The sequence below is a fragment of the Chroicocephalus ridibundus genome, chromosome 17 (assembly GCF_963924245.1).
Source record: "Chroicocephalus ridibundus chromosome 17, bChrRid1.1, whole genome shotgun sequence".
NCBI classification, from domain to species: Eukaryota; Metazoa; Chordata; class Aves; order Charadriiformes; family Laridae; genus Chroicocephalus; species Chroicocephalus ridibundus.
This window is the reverse complement of record NC_086300.1, coordinates 7,556,890-7,572,275: the sequence shown is the minus strand read 5'-3', so window position 1 is coordinate 7,572,275 and position 15,386 is coordinate 7,556,890. Positions and strand designations below refer to the sequence as shown.

The 15,386-nt window shown below is 52.1% G+C and overlaps 2 protein-coding genes across 2 annotated transcripts; one reads left to right on the top strand and one right to left on the bottom strand.

Annotated features, from left to right (window-relative positions):
- Positions 1-3,288: 3,288 nt before the first annotated feature.
- Positions 3,289-3,603, top strand: LOC134524577 (feather keratin 1-like). Its single transcript, XM_063354728.1, has one exon. The coding sequence runs from the start codon at positions 3,289-3,291 to the stop codon at positions 3,601-3,603; it is 315 nt and encodes a 104-aa protein (XP_063210798.1).
- A 5,707-nt stretch (positions 3,604-9,310) lies between these two features.
- On the bottom strand, positions 9,311-11,637 carry LOC134524686 (feather keratin 1-like). Its single transcript, XM_063354883.1, has 3 exons — positions 11,553-11,637; positions 9,999-10,027; positions 9,311-9,592 (listed from the first exon to the last, which is right to left on the bottom strand). The coding sequence occupies exons 1-3, from the start codon at positions 11,635-11,637 to the stop codon at positions 9,311-9,313; spliced, it is 396 nt and encodes a 131-aa protein (XP_063210953.1).
- Between the last annotated feature and the right edge of the window lie 3,749 nt (positions 11,638-15,386).

The window sequence follows — 15,386 nt, the reverse complement described above, 5'->3', positions numbered from 1 at the left end:
CCAGTTCTTCCTTCTTAGGGACAGCTGTGCAACACCCGTCTTTTGCCCATCACAGAATCACAGGATCCTTGACGTTGGGAGGGACCTCTGGAGATTGCCTGGTCCAACTGTCCCTGCTCAAAGTATGCTCAGCCTTTGAAGGATGCTCAGGGCCAAGTCCTGTCAAGCTCCAAATACCTACAAGGACTGAGAAGCCACAACCTGTCCAAGTCACCCCAAGCAGTGCTTGAGCACCCTACACTAGCAAAGTATTTTCTTATGTTTCATGGAATATCCCGTATTTCAATATGTGCCTATTACCTCTTGTTCCTTCACTGGATACGACTCAGGACAGTCTGGCTCTATGTTCTTCACTCCCTCCCATCAGCTCTTTTACCCATTGCTATGAGGTGTACCCCGGGACCTTCTCTCCTACAGGGTGAACAGCCCCAACTCTCACAGCCCCTCCTGCCTCAGGGAGTTCCAGTTGTTGCTTTATGGGCTTTCATATGCCAGTATGACCATGCCTTTCTTGGCCTATGGGGGAGCCACAAACTGGACAGCAGTTGTGGTCTTGGTGTACTTTAAGAAGGTGGAATGTACTTTTAAAAAGGTAAAATATATTTTAGAAGGTAGAATCTCTCACTATGTAAGAACAAAGAGCTGTAAAAAGGTCACAAGGCCCTGTGAAACTAGACATTTGGTATAAAAGATAAATGCCTTGCTAATGAAGATACCCTTGAAGAAGAAAAGGCTGATAACGAGGAAACATCCCTCCACAGGAGGTGCCGAAACCAGCTGAAAACCAGACAACTGCTGGATAAGGAATAAAGTCAATAAAAATTTGCAGTAACTGGGGGAAAGGTAAAGGTGGCAGTGGGAGATCATGACCACCAACGCAATTGGAGACTGAATTGGACTATCCCCGCCATGCTGCTGGAGCATGTGCACATCAATTAAAGGACCTTGTAACTTTAAATGAAAGCGAGAGACTATGCTAACCAATAGAAATTGTTAAGATAAGGTACTAACCACCAAGTATAATTAAGGGTGTGTATTTCTGTCTTCTGCACGAGGTAAACAACCCCGCTTTGGGACAACAGTCTCAGCCATGTTGAGCAGAGAAGATGGATTACCTTCCATGGTCTGATTAAAAAAACCCTTCCGAATACAACCCAGGATGCTGTCAGACACCATTTCTGCATGGGTGTGAGTTGTCTCATGCTGTCCACCAGGACCCACGTCCTCTGCTGCAAGGCAGTTTGGAATCCCACTGGCTCCAGGCTGACGTGGTGAAGGAGGTTCTTCCTCCCCCACTGCAGGACTTTGCATAAAGGAGTTAAACACTATTGGCCCCAGTCTGGACCCCTACAAGGCACCAGGAGAGAGTGGCAGCCAGCTCCGCTTCGTGCCAGGCTGACTGGCCCGTCACACCCTGTCCCTGCTTCGTGCCCTTCCTGAAGACAGGAGGCCCATTGCCTTTCTTCCACCCCTCAAATACATTCCCTGATTCAAAGGGAGTTGAGAGAGGCCTTGTAGTGACACCAGCCAATTCCCTCAGGGGTATGGCATCAGGTTGGCTGCATTATTGTCCATCAACTCTATCTAAATGTTCCCACTCTTGATCCTCCTCTACTGTGGGGAAGGCTTTCCTGCTCCATACTTTCCGAGGAATATCAGGAGCCTGATCTTTCGACAGTAAATCACATAATCACAGAATGGTAGGGGTTGGCAGGGACCTCTAGAGATCATCTAGTCTGACCCCCCCACACCAAAGTAGGTTCACCTAGGGGATTTTGCACAAGATTGCATCAAGGCAGGTTTTGAATATCTCCAGAGAAGGAGACTCCACAGCCTCTCTGGGCAGCCTGTTCCCATGCCCTGGAACCCTAAAGAAGGTTTTCCTCATGTTGAGATGGAATTTCCCATGTTCCAGTTTGTGCCCATTTCCCCTTGTCCTGTCACTGGGCTCCACTGAAAATAGCCTGGCCCCATCCCCTTGATACCTGCCCTTTAGATATTTATAAGCATTGATGAGATCCCCTCTCAGTCTTCTCTTCTCCAGGCTGAATAGCCCCAGGTGTCTCAGCCTTTCCTCGTAAGAGAGGTGCTCCGGTCCCCTCACTGAAGACTGGAATGACAGTGGTTTTCCTTCCAGTAAAGACCAAGGTCAAGAACTCTTGGAGTACCTCTGCCTTTCCTGTAACCCCTGTGCCTAGTGAAGCTGCCCTGTTCAGCCTTTTCCCAAGCCTCTCTTTTGCTGCTGACCTACCCAGAAGAAGACCTTCTCGTCGCCCTCCACATGCTTTGCCTGGTTTAATGCCAGGTGAGCTTTGACTTTCCTAACCCAAACACTTCATACTCAAACAGCCTGGAGAATGTTCTCCCCAGGGCAAAGGGCATCAAGAAGAAAACAGCCAAAACCATTGGCACAGCCTGGCCACCAGGAAATACAATGGCCAGTGACTATTGGAGCGAGCCGAGAGACACGGAGGAGAAAGAAGTATGTGGCAAGTCCTTAAGGACAAGGAGCCTTTTGGTGCTCTGCTGACATGTGCAGCACAGGTCAGAGCTGGGCCTCTTCCTGCAAAGGGAGTTGCTAACAACATCACTTAACTGCCCCAAGCCAACATCCCCTACCTGCACGTACCACTCCTACGCTTGGGACACACCTGCCTTACACTGCCCAGGAAATCCTTGGGCTTCTCATCCCGGCACATGAAAGAAGCCTGCATTGCGAACCAAGCATCTGAGAAATGAGGAAAAGAAATGGCAGTGTTGACGGAAACCCAAACAGAAGGTGTGCCGTGAGGTAGGATATTTTGCTTTGGAGGTGAGTCTGATAGAAAATTGCTACCCGCGTGCAGTGACTGTCTGCCTAGGGCAGTGCAGGAGCAGTATAAAAACAGGCCCCTCTCCTCATTCTCTCATTCACTCCTCTCACCTCCATCTCCTTCAGAACAAGGTGAGTTTGAAGCCCTTTCTCCTCCTCCTTCTCATCCTTTGGGATAGCACATATTTGCCCCTGTGTCCTACACTGAGTCATGGGACTACGTACCACGGCAGGGTGAAGGGGGCAGAAGTTCTAGCATGAACAGAGGCGGGGTCTTAGCTGAGGTGAGCAATGGTCAAGGCAGAGACCTCCCTCTGCTTGGTCGCTCTTGGCAGAGTTCCTTTAGGCTGTGGGGAATAAGAAACCCACAGGCGTTCTGTCTCCAGCTTGTAGTGGTGTAACAGGCTGCTCTTCAACTACCCATCATGCTTGACATCCCCCTGCCCTCTCTCCAGGTACACCTCCAGCCACAAGACATGTCCTGCTACAACCCATGCCTGCCATGCCAGCCCTGTGGCCCGACCCCGCTGGCCAACAGCTGCAATGAGCCCTGTGTCAGGCAGTGCCAGGACTCCACCGTCGTCATCCAGCCCTCCCCCGTGGTGGTGACCCTGCCTGGCCCCATCCTCAGCTCCTTCCCGCAGAACACCGCTGTGGGATCCTCCACCTCCGCTGCCGTTGGCAGCATCCTCAGCTCTGCGGGAGTGCCCATCTCCTCCGGGGGCTTTGGCCTCTCCGGCCTCTCTGGCTTGGGCAGCCGCTCCTGCGGCACAAGGTGCCTCCCCTGCTAAAGCTGCTGGCAATGGTCATGGAGAAGGCCCCCTAGGACCCACAAGATGGTACCAGACTGGGGACAGCGCATTGTGCTGTTGCTTTTGGAGGGGCTGAGGAACGCTAACATTCCTTCAAAAGGACGGAGCCAGTCTGGGCTCTCGGAAAGCACGGCCCATGCCTGCCTTTCCCCTCTTCCACTCTCTCCTTTCCTTCCTGTGTCCCTGTTCTCTTGTGCTGCCCTGGGCTGTGAGCCCCACAGAGCCAGCCTAGGCAGGACCTGCTGGCCCTGCTCCCTCTCTGGGACAGGCAGTTCGACACCTGGTGGTATCTCCGCCACAGCCATGGGGCACCGACTCCTGTCTGCCCCGGTTGCTCCCTGAACTGAAGACTCCACTCAGATTGGCCTTGTTTCCCTGTTTTGACTCATTAAAGTTCATCTGCATCCCAGCCCATGCCTCTGTGTCATCCTTGTTCCTGCAAATGCTCTCACAAGATGCCCAGGGAGAGAGCTGGCGCTCAACCATGTTCTGGTATGGAATTGTTGGGCATGAATATTCAGTGACTGGTAACAGGATTGTATAGGGTCTTCCTGGGATGAAGTTACGTTTCCATCTCTCCTCCCCAAGCCAGTGCTACAGTCCTCTCATCATTCTGGCCACCCTCATCTGAATTTGCTCCATTTGTTCAAGGTCCTTCTTGCATTACAGACAAAACTTGACATCAGTCTCTTGGCTATGCTCCTGATCATATAGTCCAGATGCTGATGACAGTCCTTGGTGTCTGGAACAGTGCTGAGTGTCACACCTGTTTTGATGGCGTTACCATAAAAGCGCCTTTTTTGGCCCTGCTTTTAAGCTGCTGCTTGTCAGTGGCTGAAGGATACGTGGGGATACATGGCTGGGTTCTACCAAGCTGGCTGATGATCAGGGCCCTACTCACAGTTTGATTGTTGACTGTGATGTTATATGGCATGTCACCACTCTTTTGTCAATTCTTCTCTGCCCCTCGGGGGTCGTTTCATGCTTGAGCCTCCTCCCCCAGCACAGCAGCAGCAAGGACAAGAGGAATTGCTACCAATGCCCCCTTTCTCTTCTTCTTCCCAGCTGACTATTTCTAGGAGCCTGAGGGGCCAATGCCCTCCCAGGGCTTCCAGGGCTCCGCAACTGACATCAGCAGTGGCCGTGGTCCTCTTCCACAGCAAGTGCACTGAGGCCAAGAGAGAGCGTGTGGGCACAGGCTCAACAAAGCTGTGCCTGACAAACAGGGGCTCTGGTGGAGTCACGGATGCCTTCCTCCCCTGCAACTGACAGTGCCCCAAGGGGGCCCACTGCACTGTGTCCCACACTCCCCTCCTTTTGGGAATGGTAAAGGTTTCCCATGTGCCCCCCACACACCCAGACCAACGCTCTCCTCACCACTGCTGCCACAGTGCTTGCAGAAGGAATGTCCACACAGAGGCAGTTAAAAATCTTTCTTGTGGTGGGTTACATTGTCTTGCTGCCAGATTGGTGGGGATACAGTTGTTATCTTCTTGATCACATCCATACGCATGTAACGATGTCCACCCTGCCATTTTACTGCCAAGAACCACATCTCCTGTGCACCTCCTTTGACCTTGCTTCTTTTGGTGGCCAATCCACCTTTTAGAAGAATCAGAATTATTCTTTGGCCCTTCTCTAACACTTCTTCTGCTTTCTTGCCCCACATGATGGGGCAACCACACTGCAACTAAACTGACAGCCTTCTTGCACGGCCCCTTCTTAGCAGCTGCCTACCCCCTCTAATTAACAGTGTTAATTAGTAGTATTAAACACCTCACATAAGGGTGAACAAGCCCTCAGGAGCATGCGCAACAGAACAACCCACATCAGTCCTGTATGGGAAGAAGGAGGTGTATTCCTTCGTCCCCTCCACAAGACACCTCCCCCAGCACAGTAAGGGCCTCAATGCCAGGGCAAAGCCCATAGCCTTTGGTTCTGTGAACATGTTCCAAGTTCAAACAGATAAAGAGATAAGCAATGCAGCAAGAAGCAACAAGTTGCCCAAGGGTGATATTAAAAGAGAGTTCAGGGCCTTGGGAGAGATAGTAAAAGAATCTGGGGTGCAGGCTATTTTTTCTTCTCTCCTTCCAGTTGCAGTCAGCAGCATTGGAAGAAACAGACACACTCAGACTGTTAATACATGGCTCTGTGTTTTTGGCTTTTAGATAGTGGGATGCTGGCGTCGGATGGGGTTCATCTTTCTCAAAGACGGAAGAGGGTCTTTTCTCATGAGCTAGTGGGGCTCATTGAATGAGCTTTAAACTAGACTTGATGGGGGAGGGGGGCATTATCAGGCTTGTACGTGACAAGCCAAGGGATGACACACCAAGGTTAGAGGGATGGGGTGCTAGCGAGGGCCCTCAAACTGTTGCTCCGAGATGTGCTGGACACGTTCGAAATCTGATGGAGATGAGCCAGGGACTCCTGAGGAAATAAGAGCCAACAGGGAAACATGGATAAAACACCTCAATGGAAGGCCACCTTGAGAGCAGCAGGAAGGAACTGCAGCCACTCCAGGCAGTAAGTCAGCTTCAACGGTGACCCAGCTTAAGTGCCTCTATGCAAATGCACGTAGCATCAGGAACAAACAAGAGCCTCCAGGGCTATGATCTCATTGGCATTACAGAGACGTGGTAGGATGGCTCCTGTGACTGGAGTGTTGGAATGGAAGGATGTGGGCCCTCTCCAGAAGAAACAGGAGGCCTAGTCACCGGGGATATGGAGAAGGCTGAGGTACCCTATGACTTTTTTGCCTCAGTCTTCACCATCAAGGGCTCTAACCACACCGCCCAAGTCAGAGAGGGCCATGGCAGGGACTGCGAGAATGAAGAAACACCCACTGTAGCTGAAGATCAAGTACAAGACTATCTGAGGAACCTGAAGGTGCACAAGCCCATGGGACCTGATGAAATCCATTCCCGGGTCTTGAGGGAAGTGGCAGATGAGGTTGCTAAGTCACTTTCCATTATACTTGAAAAGTCATGGCATCCAGTGAAGTTCCCACTGACTGGAAAAGGGGAAACGTAACCCCCATTTCCAAAAAGGGAACAAAGGAAGACCCAGGAAACTACAGGCCGATCACTCTCACCTCTGTGCCCGGCAAGGTCATGGAGCAGATCCTCCTGGAGTCTCTGCTAAGGCAGATGGAAAATAAGGATGTGACTGGTGAGAGTCAATGTGGCTTCACCAAGGGCAAGTCTTGCCTGACAAATTTGGTGACCTTCTATGACAGGGTTACAGCATTGGTGGATAAGGGGAGACAAATAGACATCATCCGCCTGGACTTGTGCAAAGCATTTGACACTCCCACACAACATCCTGCTCTTTAAATTGCAGAGAAATTAATTTGACAGGTGGACCACTCGGTGGATGAGGAACTGTCAGGTTGGGCATACTCAAAGGGGTTGTGGTCAACGGCTCGATGTCCAAATGGAAACCAATGATGAGTGGCGTTCCTCAGGGGTCAGTACTGGGACCAGTGCTGTTTAACATCTTGGTTGGTGACATGGACAGTAGGATTGGGTGCACCTTCAGCAAGTTTGCTGATGACATCAAACTGCATGGTGTGGTTGACATGCTGGAGGGAAGGGATGCCATCCAGAGGGACCTGGACATGCTTGAGAGGTGGGCCCATGTGAAGTTCAACAAGGCCAAGTGCAAGGTCCTGCACCTGGGTCGGGGCAATCCCAAGCACAAATACAGGCTGGGTGGACAATGCATTGAGAGCACCCCTGAGGAGAAGGGCGTGGGGGTGTTGGTGGATGGGAAGATCAACACGAAATGGTAATGCATGCTTGCATCCCAGGATGCAGCCTGGGCTGCATCAAAAGAAGCAAGTCCAGCAAGTCGAGGGAGGGGATTCTTCCCCACCACTCCGCTCTCGTGACACCCCATCCGGAGTACTGCATCCAGCTCTGGGGCTCCCCAAAATGAGGAGGACATAGACTTGTTGCGGTGAGTCCAGAGAAGGCCACGAAGATGATCCGAGGACAAGAGCATTTCTGCGGTGAAGACAGGCTGAGAGACTTGGGGTTGTTCAGCCTGGAGAAGAGAAGGCTCCGGGGAGACCTTATAGCGGCCTTCCAGTATCTGAAGGGGGCTACAAGGAAGTTGGAGAGGGACTTTTTACAGGGGCATGTAGTGATAGGACAATTAGTAATGACTTCAAACTAGAAGAGAGTAGATTTAGATTAGATATCAGGAAGACGTTTTTCACTCTAAGGGTGGTGAGCCCTGGCCCAGGTTGCCCAGAGAAGCTGTGGCTGCCCCATCCCTGGAGGGGTTCAAGGCCAGGTTGGATGGGGCTTGGAGCAACCTGGTCTAGTGGGAGGTGTCCCTGCCCATGGGAGGGGATTGAAACTCGGTGATGTTTAAGGTCCATTCAAACAAAAACCATTCTAAGATTCTACCATTCTACAAAGAAAACTCTGTGACCCACTCAGAAACCCGTCTATTAGGAACTGCTACAGCTACAGCAAGCTCAATTCAAACATGCCGTTGTCTCGAGCTCAGGTTAAGCACCAAAAAGACTGGGATGAGTTGACCTTGTCTGGCTGCCAGGTGCCCACCAACGTGCTCTGTCACTACCCTTCCTCAGCCAGAAAGGAGGGACAAAATAAGATTTAAAACTTGTGGGACAAGGTAAAGGCAGTTTAATGAAGAAAAGCAAGGAAAGTGTGTGGAACGAAAGCAAAACAAAACAATTTATTCTCTACTTTGCCAGCAGCAGGTGATGTCCAGCCACTCCTGGGAAGCAGGATCACAGTAAACTTACCGGTTGCTTCAGAAGACAAACACCTTAATAATGAATGCCTCTCCCTCCCCCGCCAACCTCCTTTCTCTTAGCATTTTTTGCTGACCATGAAGTCATATGTAATGGACTATCACATCGGTCAGTTTAGGTCTGCTGCCCTGCCTATGTCCCCTCCCAACCTCTTGCACACCCTTAGCCTACTGGCCTTTCGGAGAGGGTTTTGGAGAGACAGGGACGCTGCTGGGCAAGCGCTGCCTGCAACCCCCAAAATATTTATGGGATTATCAACAACGTTCTAGCTGCAACTACAAGGAACCAGTCGGAGGGCTAATATGGTGAAACTTAACTTCATCCCAGGAAGACCCTATACAATCCTGTTACCAGTCACTGAATATTCATGCCCAACAATTCCATACCAGAACATGGTTGAGCGCCAGCTCTCTCCCTGGGCATCTTGTGAGAGCATTTGCAGGAACAAGGATGACACAGAGGCATGGGCTGGGATGCAGATGAACTTTAATGAGTCAAAACAGGGAAACAAGGCCAATCTGAGTGGAGTCTTCAGTTCAGGGAGCAACCGGGGCAGACAGGAGTCGGTGCCCCATGGCTGTGGTGGAGATACCACCAGGTGTCGAACTGCCTGTCCCAGAGAGGGAGCAGGGCCAGCAGGTCCTGCCTAGGCTGGCTCTGTGGGGCTCACAGCCCAGGGCAGCACAAGAGAACAAGGAGACGGGAGGCAAAGGAGAGAGTGGAAGAGGGGAAAGGCAGGCATGGTCCACGCTTTCTGAGTGCCAAGGCAAGTCCTGTCCTTTTGCAAGGGTCGCTGGGGTTGCTCAGCCCTTCTGAAAGCAAGACCACAATGCTCCATCCCTAGTCCTGAAACTTCTTGCGGGTCCCTGGGAGACTTCTCCCGGGCCATCGCCAGCAGATTTAGCAAGGGAGGCACCTTGTGCTGCAGTAGCGGCTGCCCAAGCCAGAGAGGCCGGAGAGGCCAAAGCCCCCCGAGGAGATGGGCACTCCCGCAGAGCTGAGGATGCTGCCGACGGCAGCGGAGGTGGAGGATCCCACGGCGGTGTTCTGCGGGAAGGAGCTGAGGATGGGTCCGGGCAGGGTCACCACCACAGGGGAGGGCTCGATGACGACGGTGGAGTCCTGGCACTGCCTGACACAGGGCTCATTGCAGCTGTTGGCCAGCGGGGTCGGGCCACAGGGCTGGCAGGGCTGGCATGGCAGGCACGGGTTGTAGCAGGACATGTCTTGGGGCTGGAGGTGCACCTGGAGAGAGAGCAGGGGGAATCAGAGCCTGAGGGCTGGGGGGAGAGAAGCCTGTCACTCCATCACAAGCGACAAAAGCCAAGCCAAACTGGGGATGAGAGCTGTAGGCTGTGTGGCGAGCACCACGGATTTCTCTTTCCCTTTAGCCCACTTTCCCCACCAAGAACGACCAAGTCCAGTAAGAACTGTGTAGCCCTTATCTCAATTCACCCAAGCCCCAGCCTCTCTCCATGCCCCCTTCACTCTCCCATGAGAAGCAGTTCCAAGAACCTTCATGGGACAAATGGGCAAATATGGGCTAAGAAAGGAAGAAGAGGAAAAGGAGATAGGGCTTCAGACTCACCTTGTTCCAAAGGAGATGGAGGTGGAGAGCTGTGAATGAGAGAGTAAGGAGAAGGGCCCCCTTTTATACTGCTCCCGCACTGCCCCAGGTGCTCACTCACTGCATGCGGGCAGTAATTTTCCATCAGACTCACCCCCAAAGCAAAATATGCTACCTAATGGCACACGTTCTGTTTTGGTTTCCCTCAACGCTGCGTTTCATTTCCTCATTTCTGACATGACCGTCAGGCCTCAGAGGTTCCTTTTAAGTGTTGAGATGAAAGGCCCAAGGATATCCCAGGCAGGAACACATAAGTATGGGCAAAAGATGGGCTCCAAGTTCTGGAGGGGTCTGTGCAGGCAGGGGCCATGGGTCTGGGGAAATCTGGAGAGGTTGTTTTCCACCCCCTTGGCAGGAAGTTGCACATAACCTCCCACCAGTGCAGTCCTCTCCTGCCTCTGTCAGTTTGGTAAAGCCACCCTCTCTCATGGCAGTCTCATGGAGTCCCCAACCGATGCCCTCAGCAGGCTTGCCGAAGGACAACTTTGCCCTCACAAACGTGGTGATTCCTCAACATGCCCTGTGGAGTCAGGTCCCTCCTCACTACCAGAGGCGTGTGTTGGGGCTTGGGACAGTGCCTTGTTCCTCCCACTCTCCTCAAACCAACACATACTTTGGCCACATGCTTTGGACCTTGACCAGCAGGAGACACTTTTCCAAAACATGCTGACCATCCTGCGAATCCCCTGAGCTGTGGGATTGCCAGCAACAAGGCAATGAGGGCAATGGCCGTTGGGGCTGCCTGGAGTAGTGTACTTGGCTACAGCCCTGTGCTCAGTTTTCCCTGGATGTGCATGGAACTGCCCTGGCTGCCGGGCAATTCAGCCCTGCGTGGGACATGGGCCTGCAGACAGCACACACTCCTGGCTTGGCCTCGCATCAAAAGGCTGACACACGGCCAAGCCATGGGTAGGGAGCATCTGTTCCAGGAAGCTTGCCTACTGAAGGCATTCCCTTGCCCTGCTGGGATGCGTCCCAGCTCCCTCCTTGCCTGCAGGGCAGGGAAGTGTACTGTCTCCTTGACATAGTCTGAGAGCTGGTTTTGGCCCTTCTGATCCAATCCCTTCCCTGAGCATCCTGAGGCACATGGCACTGCAGGGTCCTGACGGCCCTCATATATTGGGAAAATGAAGTTTCCTTGCTCTTCGGTGGTGCTTGGTTGTTCTCCAGGCTGAGGAGACTTTTGGTGTATGAGAAAGGAGGTGTGCTGAAGCCCTAATGCCCAGGAGAAGACATGCTGGATGGGACACAGCGATGAGTCCCAAGCAGTAGGGAGGTGTTTTCTGAAATCTTTTCTTCCCCTCTGCTGAGCTTTCAGGAGAGCTCTTCACTGCAGCCCGGTCTGCTTGCCTGGGAAGATGAGGCCTTTTGCCCATTCTTTCAGCTCTCAAATTCTCTGCTTCTTTGCCTGTGTATTGGCCTGGACCTTCTTCCTCTTTGACCATGAGGTGCTTAAGGCATTTCCAGCTTTTCTGAGCTCTTTTGTGCTTCACCACTGCCTACATGGCATCCTACCTTCCAACTGCCTGACAAGGCTGTAGTTGGCATGCCTGAAGTCCAAGGGCTGTACTCTGCTACTCGCTTTCCTTCCTGCCATCATGTCATCAAGTCTTGAACTCCGGTGTTTCTCATGTGACAGTCAAGGGTGCCCTTGGTTCCAATGTTCCCAACCAATTCTTCCTTCTTAGGGGTGGCTGTGCATCGGTCATCTTTTGCCCATGAGAGAATCACAGGATCCTTGAGGTTAGAAGGGGACTCTGGAGATTATCTAGCACAGTCACCGTTTGGAGGAGGCTCAGGGTCAAGTCCTGTCAAGACCAAATACCTACAAGGACTCAGAAGCCACAACCTGTCCAGGTCACCCCAGGCAGTGCTTGAGCAAACTCACAAAGTCTGTTCTTATGTTTCATGGAATTTCCCGTATTTCAATATGTGCCTGTTACCTTTTGTGCCTTCACTGGGTAGGACTCAGGACAGTCTGGCTCCATGTTCTTCACTCCCTCCCATCAGCCCTTTTACCCATTGCTATGAGGTGTGCGCCGGGGCCTTGCCTCCTATAGGGTGAACAACCCCACCTCTCACAACCCCTCCTGCCTCAGGGGCTCCAGTCGCTTTAAGGGCTTCATGGTCCTTTGCTGGGCTCATGCCAGTGTGATCGTGCCTCTCTCGTACTGGAGAGTTCCTGTTCATGGCACCTGTTTTCTCAGCAGTGTTGAACATACAAGAGGGATAACCTTCCACAATCTGATAGAAACTGCCTTTCTAATCCAACCCCGATGCTGCTGGATGCCATTTCCACATGGGCATCGACTGTCTGATGGTGTCCTTCAGGAGCCACATCCTCTGCTGCAAAGCTGTTTGGAAGGCCACTGGCCCCAGCCTGTCGTGGGGCAGCAAATTCTTCCTCCCTCACTGTAGGACTTTGCATAAAGGGGTTAAACACTACTGGCCCCAGGATGCACCCCTACAAGGCACCAGGGGTTAGTGGCATCCAGCTGGACCTTGTGACACTCATCACAACCCTTGGAGTCCAGCAGCCATCCCAGATTTCAGTCCCCTGCACTGCCCTCTTCCCTAGCCTGTATTTTGTCCATTGGTTTGGAACGATTGTTACAGCAGATGGCATCAAAAGCCTTGTTTAGATGAGATCAACAACATTTGCTGCACTTCCTGCAATCACCGGAGGCAGGCACGTCATCAAAGGAGGCCGTGAGGTTGGTCAGGCCTGCTTTTCCCTCCATAAATCCACGCTGACCCCTCACAGTCACCTTCTTGTCCTCTAATCTTGGGAAAGGGCTTCCAGGATGATTTGCTCCATCACCTTTGCAGGGATTGAGATGAGGCTGACCGGCCTGTCCTTACGGAATCACGGAATCATGGAATCTTCAGAGTTGGAAGGGACCTCTAGAGATCATCTAGTCCAACTCCCCTGCTAGAGCAGGATTACCTAAAGCACATCCCTCAGGGCTGCATCCAGGCGGGTCTTGAAAATCTCCAGAGAAGGGGACTCCACAACCTCCCTGGGCAGCCTGTTCCAGTGCTCTGTCACCCTCACCGTAAAGAAGTTTTTCCGTGTGTTTGAATGGAACTTCCTATGTTCTAGCTTGTGCCCATTGCCCCTTGTCCTGTCACTGGGAACCGTTGAAAAGAGCCTGGCTCCGTCCTCCTTAAACCCACCCTTTAGATACTTGTAAACATTAATCAGGTCCCCCCTCAACCTTCTCTTCTCCAGGCTAAAGAGTCCCAGCTCTTTCAGCCTTTCCTCAGAAGGGAGGTGCTCCAGTCCCAACCAATCATCTTGGTTGCCCTTCGCTGGACTCGCTCCAGTAGTTCCCTGTCCCTCTTGAACTGGGGAGCCCAAAACTGGACACAGTACTCCAGTTGTGGCCTCACCAGTGCAGAGTAGAGGGGGAGAATGACCTCCCTTGACCTACTGGCCACACTCTTCCCTATGCAGCCCAGGATGCCATTGGCCTTCTTGGCGACAAGGGCACACTGCTGGCTCATGGATAATTTGCTGTCTACTAGGACCCCCAGGTCCTTCTCCTCAGAGCTGCTTCCCAGCGTGTCCGCCCCTAACATATACTGGTGTTTGGCATTCTTCCTTCCCAGGTGCAGGACCCTACACTTGCTTTTGTTGAACCTCATTTGGTTCCTCTCTGCCCAGCTCTCCAGCCTGTCCAGGTCATGCTGGATGGCAGCACGGCCCTCTGGAGTGTCGGCCACCCCTCCCAGCTTGGTATCATCAGCAAACTTGCTGAGGATACACTCTGTCCCCTCATCTAGGTCATTAATGAATATATTGAACAAAAATGGACCAAGTATTGACCCCTGAGGGACACCACTGGTTACAGGCCTCCAACTGGACTCTGTGCCGCTGATCACAACCCTCTGAGTTCTGTCACACAGCCAGCTCTCGATCCACCTCACTGTCACCTCATCTAGCCCATACTTCCTCAGCTTCCTAATGAGGATGTTATGGGAGACAGTGTCAAAAGCCTTGCTAAGGTCAAGGTAGATGACATCTACGGCTCTCCCCTCATCCAGCCAACCCATTATAACATCATAGAAAGCTATCAGATTGGTCAGGCATGATTTGCCCTTGGTAAATCCATGCTGACCACTTCCAATAACTTCCTGTTCCTCTACGTGTTTGGAGACGACATCCAGAATGAGTCGCTCCATTACCTTCCCAGGGACAGAGGTGAGACTAACCGGCCTGTAGTTCCCCAGGTCCTCCTTCTTGCCTTTTTTGAAGAATGGAGTGATGTCAGCCTTCCTCCAGTCCTCAGGCACCTCTCCTGTTCCCCATGACCTTGCAAAGACAATGGAGAGCAGTCTAGCGATAACATCTGCCAGCTCTCTCAGCACTCGCGGGTGCATCCCGTCAGGGCCCATGGATTTATGAATGTCCAGCTTGGCCAAGTGGTCTCTGACCCGGTCCTCCTCAACGAAGGGAAAGTCTTCCTCTCTCCCGACCTTCCCCCTTGCCTCCAGGGTATGGGATTCGTGAGACACAGCTTTATCAGTGAAGACCGAAGAAAAGAAGGCATTCAGTAACTCTGCCTTCTCTGTGTCTTCCACCACTAGGGCACCCGTCTCATTCATCAGTGGACCTATATTTTCCCTAGTCTTCCTTTTTCTGTTGATATACTGGAAAAATCTCTTCTTGTTGTCTTTAACTGCAGTGGCCAAGCTGAGTTCTGATTGAGCTTTGGCCCTTCTAATCTTCCCCCTGCATAGCTTTGTTATATCTTGATAACCCTCATAAGTTGCTAAGCCCCTTTTCCAGAGAATGTAAGCCTTCCTTTTTTTCCTGAGGTCCAGCCAAAGCTCTCTATTTAGCCAGGCTGGCCTTCTTCCCCGTCGGCTCGTTTTTCGGGACATGGGGATGGCCTTCTCCTGTGCTTCTAAGAGCACCTGCTTGAAGCATGACCAGCCTTCCTGGGCACCTTTGCTCTTCAAAATTGCCTCCCAAGGGACACTCTCAACCATGCTCCTAAACAGGTTAAGGTCTGCCCTTCGGAAATCCAAGGTGGCAGTTCTGCTGGCTCCCCGCCTCGCTTCACCAAGAATTGAAAACTCTATCATTTCATGGTCACTCTGCCCAAGACGACCTCCAACCTTTACATCCCCCACAAGACCTTCTCTGTTAACTAACAGTAGGTCCAGTAGGGCACTTCCCCTAGTAGGTTGCTTCACCAGCTGTGTTAGGAAGTTGTCTTCCACACACTCCAGGAACCTCCGGGACTGCTCCCTCTCTGCTGTGTAGTATTCCCAGCGGACATCTGGGAAGTTGAAATCCCCCACAAGAACAAGGGCAGATGATCGCGAGACCTCTGCCAGCCG